Source organism: Populus euphratica, unplaced genomic scaffold, assembly GCF_000495115.2.
Source record: "Populus euphratica unplaced genomic scaffold, PopEup_1.0 scaffold76.1, whole genome shotgun sequence".
NCBI lineage: Eukaryota > Viridiplantae > Streptophyta > Magnoliopsida > Malpighiales > Salicaceae > Populus > Populus euphratica.
Genome location: NW_011499890.1, coordinates 291,462 through 309,189, shown reverse-complemented (window position 1 = coordinate 309,189; position 17,728 = coordinate 291,462). Strand labels below are relative to the sequence as shown.

General features: G+C 36.3%; 1 protein-coding gene across 1 annotated transcript; it reads left to right on the top strand.

Annotated features, from left to right (window-relative positions):
• The first annotated feature begins 4,202 nt into the window (after positions 1-4,202).
• On the top strand, positions 4,203-17,722 carry ABH1 (ARM repeat superfamily protein). Its single transcript, XM_011033781.1, has 19 exons — positions 4,203-4,384; positions 4,497-4,556; positions 4,715-4,771; positions 5,743-5,814; positions 6,294-6,356; positions 6,651-6,827; positions 7,795-7,926; positions 8,180-8,246; positions 9,041-9,240; positions 9,916-9,986; positions 10,624-10,708; positions 11,455-11,523; positions 11,661-11,779; positions 12,605-12,743; positions 13,347-13,847; positions 15,177-15,476; positions 15,696-15,874; positions 15,992-16,103; positions 17,292-17,722. The coding sequence occupies exons 1-19, from the start codon at positions 4,301-4,303 to the stop codon at positions 17,400-17,402; spliced, it is 2,598 nt and encodes an 865-aa protein (XP_011032083.1). The 5' UTR covers positions 4,203-4,300; the 3' UTR covers positions 17,403-17,722.
• Positions 17,723-17,728: the final 6 nt, after the last annotated feature.

The following is a 17,728-nucleotide window of genomic DNA, read 5'->3' as shown; positions in this document are numbered from 1 at the left end:
GTGTCCTGTCGTCTTGTCCACTGACTTTTTATGACCAAGTCATAATTTTGTACTAGGTTATAAAACGGATCCATCTATCAAAAATCCACGGGTCAAGTTGACCCTCAAAAGTTGGGGCTTCTACCTTGATATGCCTCATGACTCGCTCGTCAGGGTCATCATAATCATGATGGCCCTGATTGCGATTGTATTGACGGTTCCTAGGATGAACTGGTCTTTGACGGTAATCATTGGAACGCTCACTATCATGAGGGTCATCAAAGTCATTGTGACCTTGTTGTTGATTATGATGGCGGTTCCTATGGGGAACTGGTCTTTGAGGATTCCTATGGTTGTCACTAGAATGCTCGCTCTCACTAGACTGTCTTATTTGAAAAGTTTCTATGGACTCCATCCTCCCAGAAAGGTTGTTCATTTGATTGGACATGTTGCTCATTTCTGTTCGCATAAGTTGTAATTGTTCTTGAATATCTCTAAGAACATTACTAGAATTCGGGTCCATGGTAGCTATGACCTCTAGATTGTGTACTAGACGACCACTACGTAATTGCATGCAAAAAACTAATCCCGAGATTGAAATCACCAAATAACACTTGTAAGTAAAATGCAAAATAAAAATATAGCTAATAAAATAATAATAATAATAATAATAATTTTTTTTAAATCTTGGAGACTAAGTAATAACAAATTAAACCAGGAAAATATGCAAGCAAATAATGTCAGTCCTCTAAATACACACAAGTAATCCAAACACAATGTTTCAGTTTTCCCACTAATTTAACCAAGCTCCACAATTAATTAAGAGGATCAGATCTTCGATGCTAAACAAGCTCCAAATTAAGGTAATTAAATGTAGAAGCGAGCTATGTAATTTGGTTATGGGCAAGCATAAAAATATAATATTAATGCTAAATATTGGTTAACAAGTGTAAAAAAACATACCAGGAATGATGATGTTCAATGGATAAAATTTCTGATCGTATGATGTGGCAGTGAAGGATTACGTGGCAGCTGACATGGCAAGGTATGCTGATGAGGCAGATGACGTGGCGACGTGCTGACGTGGCACAGTTAGATGACGTGGCACAGTTAGATGATGTGGCAGTGCGCTGACGTGGTAGGTGCCACGGATGCTCTAACGTGGCTAGGTTAATTATTTCTCCCTAACACTCCTTTTACGCTTCAATTGCTTTGTCGAGTTTCCTTCGTTATTGTTGCCAGCGGCGTGACGTGATTGTTGAAGGCGAGGATAGTTGTAACCTGTTGAGAGTGGTGGTTGTCGTCGGTCGGTCCTGCTGCTCTGTCTGTGGCTGACGGTTAAAGGCGACGACACTGGGGAGCGGTGGCAGATGGAGATCTGTTGATGGTGCGGAGAGGATGACACTGGTTGAGGTGCTGCCACCAACGAGGATTTACTGCTGTTGGCGTAGGCGACCTGTTGTGGCAGTGGCGCCGCTGTTGATCTCAGCGGTTGTAGGTGGTGTCGCTGCTGGACGGGGCCTGTTGATCTGGTGTCGTTGTTGAAGGTGAGGGCACTATAGATGTTGGCGTTGCGGCTGGTGCTGCTAGTAGAGGCGTGGCTGATGGCGCTGATGGGTTGTAATACTAATTTGGAGCTGCTGTTAACCCGAATCGATGTTGGCTGTGATGGGTTTTGTGGGTAGTGGCATCCGGTTTGATGATGGAGATGATGAATAGTGATGTTAACAGTGAACAGTGAACAGTAGGGTTTTGAACACGGAATGTTTTTTTTTTTCCAGATCAAACCGGATTTAGAGTTTAATATAAATGTTATAGACCGTTTAATTGTAAGAACAATTAAAAGCCTTACTCTGATACCAAATTTGATGCGGAACAACAAACAAAAGAATTAAAGCCGGGAAAAGAAAGAAGCTTTTAGAGGAGAAGTTAAGAAAAGAAAGCAAAGAAGGAGAGGAAAGGGGATTGGAGATATGCAAAATCTGTAAATTTTCACTAATCATCAAAAAACTAACTCTCACAATGACAAGAGAGCATATAAATAGTAAACTCTAAAACATCCCACTAATGGGCTCGACCCAAATTGTTTAACATAAATAATAAAATAACAATGAGCAGGCCCAAATAGGCTAAATAAATAAAATAACAATGCAATGGGCCCAAATGGGCTTAGTCTCCCAACCACAGCGTGACAGGTTAGGCCATCCTACGCCGTCTCCGTCCATATACTCGTATAATTTGTGGTGTGGGTCTGGTGTCCCCATCACCCCAAAGGAGAAATGAAAGGCTCAGCAATTACCGGTCTAATTGGAAAGAAGTGTGCTGATCTTTGGTCTAGGATTGCAAGTGCAGCTAATTCTAAGAACTTTAATTTGTTTGTTCCTTTTCTTTGGGAATCATACTATTGTTAAGTCCTATATGTTTTTATAGGGTTAATTTTAGTTGTGTTTTTGTTATTTTAACTAAATTTTATTTGAAGCTTTATACACTATAATGAATTTTGTATAAGAATTTTTTTTTTCAGGGCTCCACCCCGAACCCCAGCAAAGAACACACTATCTCCTACAAATATATCTACTAAAGTAAAAAATAAAGACTTTCTCTTTTGTTTTTGTTTTTTTTTGTTGTAAAAACTCACTCCTTACAAAAGGATTTCGTCTTCTATCATTTATTAAAATCCACTCTTTTATCTTTATCGATACTCGAGAAAGTACCATAGGATTTTTATTTTCTCCTTCTCAACAACATCAGGTTTTAGCTTAGGTTTTGAAGAGGAATTTAAACAGAGTCACAGGAGTGCAAACCATCACGATTAAGAATTTCCAAGCTCTAAGTTAGCTTTATAACAAGGATCAATAACAATTTATAGCCCAAGATAAAAAAAATTTCTGGCTCCGTCCTTGGATATGAGAACTAAATTCTCATAGATCCTGTAATTCTGATATAAATGACTTGCTTGTAATTATAGTATAAAGATGAATTCGATCGTCATGTTCGTTGTAGCACCAAGCTCTATTTACACGAATACAATTACCTGGATTTAACAACTTATATGAAATTTTAATTTGGTCATTAAACTTTAATTTGAGATTTCATCCAATTCGTTGTAGCACTAAGCACTGTTCGCACAAACACAGTTACCATGGGTTTGAATATATATATTCGTATGAATATTGCATTTTTTCTGGTTATTGAACTTTAATTTGAGGTTTCACCCTCCAATGCTACAATATAATGGTTTCTTTTGCTCGTGTTTCTTTAATTTGCACTACCTCCGGTGTATTGAGTTCTGACGGCTGTTCGAAGAATAATTTGGTTCTAATTTTGTGTAGTCAAAATTAATTTTTTTTTTAAAATAAAATAATGAGGATTATATTTGATAAAGATAAAAAACATATGTCCCGTTTGAGTCTGGATTTTGAAGCAGAAGCCTCTAATTTAATCCCTAAAATTTTAGGTTTTTTTTATCACCTTTTCCTAGTACTGTATATTAGATTTTGATATCAAATTTTATTTCCTCTGTTTTTAGTTCTTGTTTATCAAAATAGAATAAATACCAAAAAAATAAAATTACCAATTTATTTCTACACAAACTGTTATAAATAATTATATCCATTTCAAAATCACTTTATATCCAATACCTAATTAAAAAATTTCACGACTCAAGAGTAATTTCATCATCACCTATTACAATGAATAGCTTATTTGTGTTTTGCACACCAATAAATTCCCTTTCCCTTTAATTATAATTTATGGGCCATAGGCCGAATCTAGAATTATTCTCAAATCTCAATACTTTGGTTTGGAACAAGCGATACATTAGTTATGGTAAGGTGAGTTTGAGTTTTTTTTAGGTATAATATTTTTAAAATATAAATTACACCTTCATTAAAAACTAAAAATACATGAATTTTTTTTGTGGTCCTATCCAAAATACTTTAGAAACAATCACACTCTTAAGTATATATGAAGCATTGCTACTCCATGGAAGGGAGAAGGGAGAACTTTCATGTATATAATTATTATGATAAATCTCATGTGAACGGATGAATATTTTGAATTTGAAATTCCCTTTCGAGCAAATTTGGAGTAAAAACCAAAGCAAAAACATAATGGGCTATATTGAAAATGCCCAAAAGCACCCAGACTCCAAGAGGAAACGCAGAAGGTCCAAAACGGTGTACATAGACGCGTTTAGGGTTGGTTCATCGACCCAGACCATTAAACCCTGCAAATCCCCTGCTGTCGTTCAAAAACTCCTTTCCTCCTCTCTGAAAAGAAAATAAGCTTGTAGTTCAGGAGAGGTACAGAAAGCGAAAAAATGAGCAGCTGGAGAAGTCTCCTTCTTCGAATCGGCGACAACTGCCCCGACTATGGCACCAGCTCCGACTTAAAAGAACACGTTGTTAGTGCTAAAACACTCACTCTAATTTTTCGATTTATTGGAAAAACCCTAGGTTTCCAAGAGTTTTTTCTTTAAAACCATTCTTTCAGTTCATGACTGTTTAACCTTGCAGGAAACTTGCTTCGGTGTTATTCGGCGAGAGTTGGAGCACTCTTCTAACGATATTTTATCTGTAAAGTTCAATTCCTTTTTTTTTCCTTTTGATTCTACTACAAATTAGCTTATGTTATTTTTTTGTTTGATTTTGAACAAGGAAACGCTGATTAATAAGATTGTTTTGCTTTTATGCGCATGCTGTTTTACTTACTGTGATTTCTTTCCAAATGACAGTTCCTTCTCCAGTGTGCTGAACAGTTGCCTCACAAGATTCCTTTATATGGAACTTTGGTATTGTACTTTATTATGTTCTCGTTTAATTTACTTGGATGTAAGAATATTTCATGTTTGTCAAATCGTGGCATGTATTCTTGATTATCTTGAAACGGGGCTGTTTTTTTTTTTTGTATCGTTTTTTTCCCAAAAATGCATTAAGAGTAGTGTCTATCACCTTCCTGTGGTATGTTCCTTTTGTAGTTTCTCGAGTCTGCTTTTTATGGACACGGGCTCTATTAGCTAGTCTTATGATAGGACTAGATGAATGGAACCAAGGATGTAACCAGCACGTGTCGTGATGATGATCATGGTGATTTTTAATGGGTTACCTAGCAAGTTAGAAGAATTAGGTGCGGACCTTGTTAGCTACAAAGTACTGAAGAAAGGAATTTGAATAGAAAAGTGAGGACCTCATGGTTGCCCAATTCATTTGATCTTTTGAAAGATTACGCCAATGCTTTTTCTATCATGAAGTCTATTCATATTTAGAACATTTACGGATCTATTTCGGCTCCTGTAAGCCCAGTGGCATGACCTATTTAATCTAACATAATATACAATAAAAAGATGATAAGAAAAGACTACAGAACTCCCACTTTAACAGGGCAGACATTTTGAGGGAAATGACCAAAAGTAGATGAAGAAGAGCATGAGTACTGAAGAAGAGTACTGAGTCTTTTCCCATGCAAAGTTCTTTTTCTTCCTGGTGGTAGAGATGCCTCTTTGGTCATTAAACACCCCAATAAATGTCAAAAACATGTACAGCTTGCAATGTTACCTGTGTAGAATAGCAATCATCTCATCGTTCTCTGTTTTGCGTATTTCCTTTTGATTTTGACTGGTTCTGTGCTTTGTTGAATTGGATACCCTTGTCATGTACGTGTTTCTAAGATGAAGCGTTACTGCAAATACAGTGAACGATCTGCTTATTCTCTTGGTTCTCTCTCTCTCTCTCCTCCTCCGCACACACATACAAACACACACAGGTTGGCCTACTGAACTTGGAGAATGAGGACTTCGTGAAGCAAATGGTGGAGACAACTCAAGCTAATTTTCAGGTGAGCATACCTGGCCTGAATAGGCTGTGATTACACCAGTTCAGTTTGAAATGCCCCTGGTAGCTTGATGAGATCTAAATGCTTGTATATTCTTTAGGGTTCATACATGCCTATCATCGTGCATATGGTAATTGTGCCTGTAAAAGTCATCACATGTAGTGCTTTCTTCAAATAAAAGCTTCAATTGTCAGATATTTTTGTAAAAAATTATGAAGAGGGCCTTTATCTGGTGTCACTGCTTATTAGCACTAATTTAATGGGTTATGTCCATGTGTGTGAGAGGTGAGGAGAGGCTCAAGTGTGGGATTTATAGCAAAACCTTGTTGATGCATCAATTATGTTGTGAGAGGCTATGTTGGCATTATAAAAGCTATGCTGCATCATGTTTTGTTCTTGTTTAATTCTGTCCTGCACTGTTCGTACTGATGTACTATTTTTGTAAATGACCTTTCTTCTCTCCATCTCTGTGATCGTTTCAGGATGCCCTAGATTTTGGAAACTGTGACATGATTCGCATTTTGATGCGCTTTCTTACTGTTATGGTACGCTGATATAGCTTTTCCTATTCAATCATTCAATGCACATCTATAGGTGATTGCTTTTGCAAAGAAGATCAGGAGTGTTCATAATGTTTTGCTAGGGTTCATTTAAATCAAGCAGTCAGAGAATTTCTTCTCTGCCTTTTAGGTTATTGGTAACACTGGGTGATAGAAAATAATTAAGCTGTGAAGTAGATTTAGCTAAATGTGTTATGGCGTTCATGGCATCTTGTGTTTTTATTTTCTTTTTCAATGCTGATCAGAAACTTGGCAAAATGATTGTATTCTTTGTTGTAGATGTGCAGTAAAGTTCTCCAACCTTCTTCTCTGGTAGTTGTCTTTGAAACACTCTTATCATCTGCTGCCACAACATTGGATGAGGAGAAAGGAAATCCTTCCTGGCAAGCCCGTGGGGACTTTTATGTAAGCTGCATTTTATCCTGTCTTCCATGGGGAGGATCAGAGCTCGTTGAGGTAATGCATCTCTTGGTTACATCATTGGTGGTTAGCTTAGGCATCTCTCATGCCATAAAGTCTATTTCATCAAGCATGTGTCTATTAGATTTCACATTCCATCATCTTAAGTTCTTATAAAAAGTACTTGAATCCATAACTATTTATTTGCGTTGAAATGAATATAAAGGGCTCATTGGAAGATGCTTACTTGTTGGTGTATTCAAAACCAACATGGTTATTGGGATCCTTACTCAATTAACTCAAGTTATAAATTCTATTTTATCATGCATCTTTGTTAATTTGATTTGTGTCAAATTAAGTTCTCAGACCAAGTACTTGTATTCATGGTCATCATATATTTTTGTCAAAATGAATACCAGGCACTGCTTGAAAGATGCTGACTTCTTGATGTATTGGAAACTATTATGGTTGCTGGGATCCTTACACAGAATGGACACAAGTTTGAAATGTCGGACTGTTATTTTATGTTAGGTTAACTATGAAATAAAAATGCAAAGTTTTGAATGTAAGCATTTGATTCATCAAGCTGTATTTAACCATGGCATATCACGTGGAAGATGTTTGTGCATGTGGTAATGAATGCATGAAACTTTCATATGTTTTTAACAGGACTTTTGATTCTTAGATAAATCGTTAATTAGACTTATGTTTGTTGAATCTGAATCATGTAAGCCAGTATTATATAAAAGTTCTAAGAAAATTTGGTCTTTAGAATACCAAAGTGACCTTTTTTGTTCAGCAGGGACTTGTTGACAGGTCTTTAGTACCTCTTTTCTTCTTCTTAATCTAAGTTCTATTTCTTTTAAAGTTACAGATAAAATGAATTTCCCTTTACTCTGATGTAATCTTTTTTTTTCCTGCCTTATGTTGCATATACTCATCCAGTCTTGGGTTAAGGGAACTCAATATTATATGTGATACCTGCCTGTCCCTCTTCATTGCTAACAACCACATCTCTGTGCAGCAAGTTCCTGAAGAGATTGAGAGCGTCATGGTTGGTATAGAAGCTTATTTGAGCATTAGAAGGCATAATTCTGATACCGGATTGTCTTTTTTTGAGGATGATGATGAATCTGGGAGGGGTATTGTTGAGAAGGTATCATTCTCTTTTGTAGTTGCTTTATGCTGTTATTTCATATATGCAAAAGTACAAACAGGTGCATCTTAACCAATCAGAAATAACAAGTGAATTTGTGGTAAAGTTTGGCTCCTTTCTAGAGATCCTGTTTTTATTGAAACTATGAATTAAAGTTTATGTTCCACAATGTGCTAATGCAATATGTTTTTAATTTTCTGAGCTGTGCTTGTTTCTTTTCTATCTCAACATTCATTCTGTATGTTTTGTTCAGGATTTCTTGGAAGATTTATGGGGTCGGATTCAAGTACTATCTAGCAATGGATGGAAAGTAGACAGTGGTAATCTCCCAGTATTATTTGTATCTATTTCTCATCTCAATACTTTTCTTGCAATTTGTCTTTTTTGATATCATCAACTGTATTATCCATTTCATTGTGGTAGTAATGATATAGTTGTCCTCAGGTTATTGTTGGTCAGACCAAGATAATGGTGAATATTTAATACTGTAAAGGATAATATAGGAAGGAAAATATGAATTCCTTGGAAGAAAAATTTAGAGAACATTGAACAATCTTAGTCTAATAAAATTATATTAGTGTTTACCTTTATCTAGAAAACATCGAACAATCTTGTTCTTTTTTATTGGAACCAGGGGAGGGGAGGTTGAGGTTGCATTCTACTCATTTGCCATGCCATGAGGAATATGTGAAAAAAGGGTGCTTAATAACTCCTGAGAATTGCAGAAAAAATCCATGAGGATGAAATTAGCTTACCCAATCCTTACAAATTTTGCTTATAAATGAGAATTTTTTATTCATAACAAATTTACTTGTGGACAGAACCTTATTCACAACGAGTAACTATTGGGTTCATGTTCTCACACAAATTAATGTATGCAGTGTTCCCATCCGATTACCCTCTTTGAAATCTTGATAACATTTAAATGCTGCATTTCATTTATGATTATTATCTTCTTGATGTAGTGTGAAATTTTGAGATTTTGTTATTCTGTTATTTTCTTGCATTTAACACAGTATTTTGAATTCTGTAGTCATAGGGTATCAATACTTACCCTTTTTTTTTTCTTCACTTATGATTCCGTGTTTGATTTATGCCGCATTACACTTTATAGTACCCAGACCTCATCTTTCGTTTGAAGCTCAGCTGGTTGCTGGGAAGTCTCATGAGTTTGGGCCCATCAACACTCCTGAGCAACCTGAGCCACTTTCAGAAGTCTCTGGGGTACTTTATGGTAAACAGAAGCATGATGCAGAGTTAAAGTATCCTCAAAGGATACGCAGGCTTAATATATTTCCTGCGAGTAAAATTGAGGTACCTCACTTTTCATATTGTGGATGCTCATGCATATAGAAGCATATATCAAACAGCAGGAAGGAGATAGCTGTCATGATTTTTTCATAACTCAGTGATTTCTTTTGAAACATAAGAAGGTCATTTGTAGACATTCAATTATAAAGATGACCTTCCAATGGTAATTGAACGTGTCGCTCTAGCACCACAACTCTTCATGTTGGCACCTCATTTTGCACATGATCTTTTCCTTCCAACCTGTCTTTGGACATTGTAGCGGAAGGAAACAGTATGAGTTTCTTTTTTAACCTGTCTATATTTCATGTGAGTTTGGTATGCTGAGGTTTCCCATTATAACATAAAAAAATGACAATGGGACTGCAAGTATTGAAACCAGAATATTGTAATCTACTTTAGGAAATTGGATGGCTTTTTTGTTCCTCTCTGTAACTGAAGAGAGTGAACTGTTTGTTTAGTTTTGGAACTTGTTTTTTCTTTCTTTTTTTACTTTGTAATATGTTTGCTGCTTCACAGCTACAGTGTGTACTATGCCAAGTGTTTGACCGATGCTATTTCAACAAAAATAAGCACTTGAAATTAGATTTTTCATTTTGTGCAAGTTTAGTTTTCCTTGTTTTAGTAATTTTTTTTAAAACTGCATTTTCACATTCATTTCCTTATTTATTTGAATAACAGGATATGCAACCCATAGATCGCTTCATTGTGGAAGAGTACTTGCTGGATGTACTTTTGTTCCTCAATGGATGGTTTGTATAATACCATCCACCCATCCTTCTGCATTATTTATTGCTCACTGTTTTAAACTTTTCGTTAATATTATAATGAGTAGGCTGCTGTTCCTAGATCTATTGGATTCATTTGAATATCTATACAGAATAAAAGGTGTAATAAAATATGGCTAATCCAATGACTAATTATTTTAACTTGTGGAGATTGATATCATCTGATTTTTTATGTTACATAGATGAGTTCATATGTAGCATGAAAGTCTCTAACCAGCTATGTGCTGGCCTATCACCTGCCATGGATATTTCATGTTTGTATATGGAATTTTGTTCCTGCAGAATTTTTTTTCTGGTCTCTTATCCTTGATTGCTAGCATACATCCTTGGCTCATCATGCACCTATATGAAGTCATAAAGTAATCAATTCATTTTCCAGGGGTAAAATTGGGTCTGGGGTTCTCCCTTAACCATTTTTTTCAGGACATGGGCATCTTTCTTTTCTTTTTTTTTTCATTTGTGCTGGTGTTGATCAGCTTGATGTCATCTTCATGTTCCATACTCCTTATCTCTTGTATTTGGACTAGTCTCAGATTTTTTTATTTGAATCTCTTGTATGTTTGGTGTTAGTTATTTTTTTTCTTGGTTCTTGCAAAGCTAGTCGAAAGGAATGTGCCTCGTTCATGGTTGGCCTGCCTGTACCATTTCGTTATGACTATCTCATGGCAGAGACAATTTTCTCTCAGGTAAGATAATTCTGGTTTGTGCTTTTGATGAAGTTCATTGACAATTTTATGCTATATCTTCTTTGATCTCCTTTTGGTCACATGGAAATCCCATCGATTCTGTCACAAGTCCTGTGTGTAATGAAACTGTGAAGCACCTGTATTTGCAGATCAGTTACTATACTGTCTAGTTGGGAATGCTAATTGTTAAGAATATGAAGTCCCAGAAATCTAGAATTGGTTTTCTGATGCTCAAAGCCCTCTTTAGTCATCAATGCCAAAGTAGCTGAGTGCCACAGCGTGAATTCACCAGTTTAGATGTTCATTTCCCAATCTTACCTTTCCTTCTTTTAGTTGTCCACTGCATGCTTTATATCATTTCCCTAATTTGAAACCAACTAAAATAATTTCCACAAAATCCAAACATCTAAATCTACCCAACTTGGCCATCCAATTAACCATATTAGATTCTGTTATTTGGAAATAAGTTGAAATGAAATATAAGAAGTGCTATTATTGTGATGTACTTTTCTGAATGTGAAACACTGGATGTTTCTCCTGCTTTAAATATTTTTATAAGGATTCTCTCTTTTGGAAGGAGCGGAAACAATGGTTCTGATGTTTAACTGTGGGGCCTTATAATGCTGTGTGGTCAAATTTACTTTTACCAATGGCTTATTAATACAACTTGAACCTTTGTGTTTGTTATCATCAATTTTGTTTGTTAAATTCTCTCATGAAACACCATCTCTATATTGTTCTTACAGTTACTTTTGCTACCATTACCACCTTTCAAGCCAATATATTACACACTTGTGATAATGGACCTTTGTAAGGTAAGGCAGTTGCTATTAAGTTCTACTTTTTTCTTCTTTTGCATTTGAATGCAACGTTGATTCTATGAGAACGCTCTCTAGACAGTAAAATTTTATTTCATTCCTCATTCTTTCTGACAATGAATTATGCTTGTTAGGCTCTTCCTGGAGCCTTTCCTGGTGTTGTAGCTGGTGCAGTTCGTGCACTTTTTGAGAAAATAGCTGATTTAGATACGGAGTGTCAGACAAGGCTCATCCTTTGGTTTTCACACCATCTGTAAGTCTACTCTTTGAAAAGTTAGCGAAATAGAGTTAGGTATTCTTGCACTCTCTATTGGAGGGCGGCGAGGGTGGAAGGGGAATATTGGTTTCAAATGAAAGCCAGCTTGTGATTCTTTACTGGATTTGCATTGTATCGTTATATAAGTTAATGCTTATTAAGAGGGAGACCTTGGTTATAGAAAGTCTCAAATAGTAATTTGTAGCTATTTTGACATGACTAAGATTTTAATATTTCAATCACGTTTTGGATATCTTGCAAGGACAATGTAGTGAAAGTTTCAGTTGATTGTTATTAGGGTTAAGCTGGTAGGATTTAGAGAATTAGGACATAAAAATTGAACACAGATTTGAATAGTATATGAAGTAAAAGAAAAACATGGCAGGGATTATTTTCAGCTAAAACTTATGCATCACACTTTAGGGGTTAAGGAATCATTCCTTAATAATAGCATCACACTTTCAAGAAACCAAAACAGCTGGCTGCACTTTTATTCCTAAATTCTGCAACATAATCTCTAGAAGCATATTTATTGGCTTGGAATATTCTTAATCTGAATTAAACTAGGACTCCTAAATAAGAAACATAAATACTTCTACTTTGACCAGGAAAGGGAAACCTAAATAAGAAATCTAAACCTTTTCTATTTGGAAGATGCTTTATATATTTCCAAATAGCTACAAAATCCTCCTTTGCTGGAAATGCACTGAAATTACATATCTTCCCTTGTTTAAATGTATAGTTGAATCCCCTAGATGAATCTGGAAATGGCTTGCATCATAGATAAATGGCTTGCATCATGATGGTTTCCTCATTTCACAGGTCAAACTTTCAATTCATCTGGCCATGGGAAGAGTGGGCTTTTGTTTTAGACCTGCCTAAGTGGGCCCCACAGCGTGTGTTTGTTCAAGAGGTCTTGGAAAGAGAAGTCCGTTTGTCATACTGGGACAAAGTTAAGCAGGTATTAGGCTATTCTCAAGACTGTTATTTCTTTCTCCACAGGTTTACCAAAGGTCTTTGTATTTCACTCTAAAGGTCTCCAAAGGTTAAAATTTGGACAATAGGTGCATGCCATGGTTGTGACTATAGCACAAGACTGTTACTGTCGATTCTTACTACTTTAAGATTACCTGTTCCAGTGGCATCTTTTGTATAGACTATAGCATCTATAATTTTCAACCAGTTAGAAGCTGTCACCTCTGCAATGTTTGCGCATCATGATGTTCTGAGTAAGACATTAACATTTAGAAAGCAATTATGCTGTTACACTTTCTTTTGGCTTATCCGACATACTGTTGAAAAGCCAAAAGATGTTCTGGATAAAAAACTTGGTTCATTACAGATGTCATCAATTTTTTCCCCTTCAAATCATGTTCTTCACGTGGGTGAAATGGAAAACCTACAATAAATGGTACAAAGTTAAATCTCTCTCTCTCTCTCTCTCTCTCTCGCTCGCGTTCCCATGTTATCTTTCTCATAGTTTTAATGATTGAGATTTCTTCCTCTGGTTGGCATGATGCTACTGTTGATCAACACTTTTCCTTCATGTTATCTGTCTGAATAGAGCATTGAGAATGCACCTGCTTTAGAAGAGTTGCTTCCACCAAAGGGTAGTCCAAACTTTATATACAGCATCGAAGATGGTAGAGAAAAAACTGAGCAGCATGCTCTGTCTGCAGAGCTCAACAACAAGGTGAAGGGAAGGCAAACTGCTCGAGAAATAATCTCATGGGTAGAAGAAAGTGTATTTCCTAATCATGGTTGGGATGTCGCCCTTAAAGTGGTTGTACATACCCTTCTTGATATCGGTTCTAAAAGTTTCACTCATTTGATCACTGTTTTGGAGAGATATGGCCAAGTATTTGCACGAATTTGTCCTGATCATGATAAGCAGGTTATGCTGATAGCTGAAGTTAGTTCATATTGGAAGAACAATGCTCAAATGACTGCCATAGCAATCGACAGAATGATGGGTTATCGACTAATTTCTAATTTGGCAATTGTGAGATGGGTATTTTCTCCAGCAAACATTGAGCAATTTCATACATCTGATCGTCCATGGGAGGTATGTTAACAGTTCTTTTTGCTGGTTTCTTTCTTTCTTGCTTTTTTCCCTGCTGAGATGCTCCATAATTTATGTTCTGTACCAACTTTGAGCCATATCTTCCATGTGATGAGTGATTTTAAGTTTAAAATTAGCAAGGAATGATCTTCCATTGAATCATTAGAAAACTAGATGTGCCAATTTGAAAACTGTAGAACTGAATTCTTCAGGCAAATGGAAAGTAAAGATGAAAGACTTATATCAGTGATTGTAAGATATACTTTCTGCTTGAAATATTAATGCATGAAGGAGGTAGCAGCACTTGCCTTTATACCTTAAGCAAGGTTTCACCCTCTGGTATGAGGAAGAAGGAAGAGGGTTAAAGGAGTGGTAGAAAACAAGGAAAAAGGTGAGCCTTTTTATCTCAAACCTTATTGGTCAAGAGAAAGGAAGGGGAGGGGAAGAGAAAAGGGGACCTTTACTCATTGTCCTCCCTTCCATTGCCAACCACTTTGGGAAAGTTTTTGATGGTTTTTGAAGGAAAGATAATCTCTCCAAGTAAGCTCCCTTGTATGGAACGGATGGAGGAGAAGTGATCTCCAAATACTCATGATGAAGCTTTCTTGACTTATAGGAGTGGATTTCTTATTGGAATGTATTGTTTTGCTTATAAAAGATTCAAAACCAAAGGACGGTATTGACAATATATATTTGCTGGGTTGATGGTTGATGTTAACTTTTATGCTTATATTTCTTGCAGCTGTTGCAACAGTCTCTTATCTTATAAGCAACATTTCAAGAGCTCTTGAAAGTTGAAGGCATCTGCATATTCATAAATCTGCAAACTGTATTGGTATTCTTTTGAAGCTGTATGGCTGTTAATGTTTCCCTAGGGAAAGCCTGTATCTTATATTCAAAGTGAAAATTATTTATTGGCAATTTTTATTTGTCACTGAAAACTAGCTCTCGCTGCTTGTGTTCACATGTTTGTGTACTCCTTATTTTTATGATAGAATCACACTTGTTGTTCAGCTTTGTTATGTTTTCATTGATAAGCTTAATGGTGACCAAAACTCTGCTTCTTGTAGTCCTTTAGTAATTCTTTCATTTCCTTTAAGATCTTTTTATCTCTGAGGTTTCATGGTGGGAATTCAACAGACATATATAAGATTTCACCGCGCTTCATCATCATGTCCCTGCCCTTTTCTTTTCTAAGTAGAACATTTTCCTCGCTTCTGGATTTGCTTTTTCTTGCTAAATATTTTTGGAACTGAGAAGATTTCATGTGTTTTTTATTAACAATCTCTTTAGATTTTTCTCCCTTTTTAATCCCCAATTGTTCATTCACAGGTTCTTAGAAATGCTATCAGCAAGACTTATAACCGTATATCTGATCTAAGAAACGAGATATCATCTCTTAAGAAGAGTGTTGTATCAGCTGAAGAAGCAGCGACAAAGGCAAAAACAGAGTTAGATGCTGCTGAGTCAAAGCTCTCTCTTGTGGATGGTGAGCCTGTTCTTGGTGATAACCCTGTGAGGTTGAAGCGCTTGAAAGCAAATGCTGAAAAGGCAAAAGAAGAAGAGGTGTCTGTGCATGAGTCTTTGGAGGCCAAGGAGGCTCTTCTTGCTCGTGCCCTTGATGAAAATGAGGTAATCAGCTTGAGATTATCTGTAATTTCCCTCTGTTTGGCTGCTTTTAATTCTTATTAGTTTTCTCATTTTGCATAAACTATCTGATTCATTTATGCCAAACTAGTTTGGTTTCCTGAACATGGCTTGTCACCTCGGAATGGAATCTTGGTTAAAGTTTTTGTGTGGAAAAAGAAAATATAGGAAGCTCTCTTTTCTAACAATGATTTGCATGTGCAGGCATTGTTCCTCTCTTTGTACAAAAACTTCTCAAATGTGTTGATGGAACGTCTACCTGATCCATCTAGAGCTCGAACATTGCGGGAATTAAAGTCAATTCAAGCGGATGAAATGACCATGGATCTCGATGAATCATCAGTAATGGAAGTGGATAATGAGAGCGGGAGACCCAACAAAAGGTTACTTTCCCCTCTTGCCCTTTTTCTTCTCCTCCCTTTTTCTTTCCTTTGTTTTTTTTTTTTCTCTGCATTTACTTTTCATTTCAAGAGCTATTTTGTTTCTCTCAACTCTGGCAGTCAGTTGAATGGAGGAAAGGAAAGCAACATCTATAATGTGGGAGAGAGAGAGCAATGGTGTTTATCAACTCTTGGCTATGTCAAGGCCTTTGCAAGACAGTATGCTTCTGAGGTAAATTTGGTGTAATGAGCTTCTATTCTTTTTCTGACTTCGTAGTTTTTTGGCATTTGTCTGAGTTTTATGTTCAGATATTCTCTCTTTCCCCTCTTTGATAGATCTTGTACAGCTCTTGCAGAACATTTTTAGTGTAATGGGTGGGAAACAACTCTGAATTTAGCAATAACCAGCTTACATTTTGTATTCATCGGTGATGCCGGTCTTAGTTTTAGAGATCCTGTGCTTTTTTATATTTAAATTTGTTTACCCTAATGTAAGAAATCTAGCTCAGCAAAAGCTGTTCTTTTTGCTGCAATGGTTCCTCAACTGGAACGATTTGTCTTTTGTTCAGTCCTACTAAGAGAATGTCATGACAACTGATGCAGCAGCAGTCTGTGGTAGAGCACTGCCAAATGGTCTGCAGAGGAGCTTAAAGCTTATTTGCCTAAACTTATTTTAGAAATTGGCACTTGGTAGATGGTTAGATGGTAGCCAAGGCAGTCTCTACTTTCTTTTAGGCTCTGTTGAACAGAATTAACTGGCAATACTTGTAAGAAATTCAGATCAGTAACTCCATAAAATGAAAAGGAACACACACACACCTACAGAGGGAACGTGATATGGACAAGCAATATAGCTGGATGTGGTCACAACATTATAGAAGTCGAACAGAGATGTATCTTTTTTTGCACTCCACGCTTTACTTGATTCATTGATGTTCCATCCCTTCTGTTTCATCTGCACTTCCTGTTGTGGAGCATTGCCATAAACTATTTAACTCTGAAAATTTGGATCTTCTTGGCAACAGAAGCCTGGGAACATTGATATCTATTACTGATGTTACTCACAGCACGTTTGATACCAGCGAAGTATTTCTATGAAACTTCTCTATCTCATACTATTTCATTGTTTGGGTGCACTAGCCACTGCTCTTTTTATGTGCATATTATGAATTCATGATGGCCATAACTGTCATTCATATTTTTTTTAGTACCAGCGAAGTATTTCTATGAAACTTCTCTATCTCATACTATTTCATTGTTTGGGTGCACTAGCCACTGCTCTTTTTATGTGCATATTATGAATTCATGATGGCCATAACTATCATTCATATTTTTTTTTAGTTTAAATGTATCATTAGAGATGATAAAGAATACAATGGATGTCTATGTTTCTGATGTCTATGCTCTACTTTGTTTGCAGATATGGGCTCACATCGAGAAGCTAGATGCAGAAGTATTCACAGAAAATGTGCATCCTCTTTTCAAGAAAGCTGTTTATTCTGGTTTAAGTCGGCCAATCAATGATGTGTGATCTGGCTAAAATTCATATAAATTTTTTATCCTGCATTCAAAATTGATTAGTGTACATGACCAAGGCTATTGAAAGAAAATTGAGTTTAGCCTCAATATCCAGGGTAAGCTAAGTTGTTTTAACTATGTTTTTTTTTTTTCCTGGCCCTACCTGCGAATCTGGTTGATTAGGGAGAAGCTAACCAAAGCCGCATATCTGGGAACCTAGGTTATGAGTATCCTGTATATTAACTATGTAACATCTTTGATACTGTTTGTTTTCTTCCATGGTGTTTTTGGTACAGCTTTGACACGGTTGCATTGAGCTCGTTTTTAAGTTAACCTCAC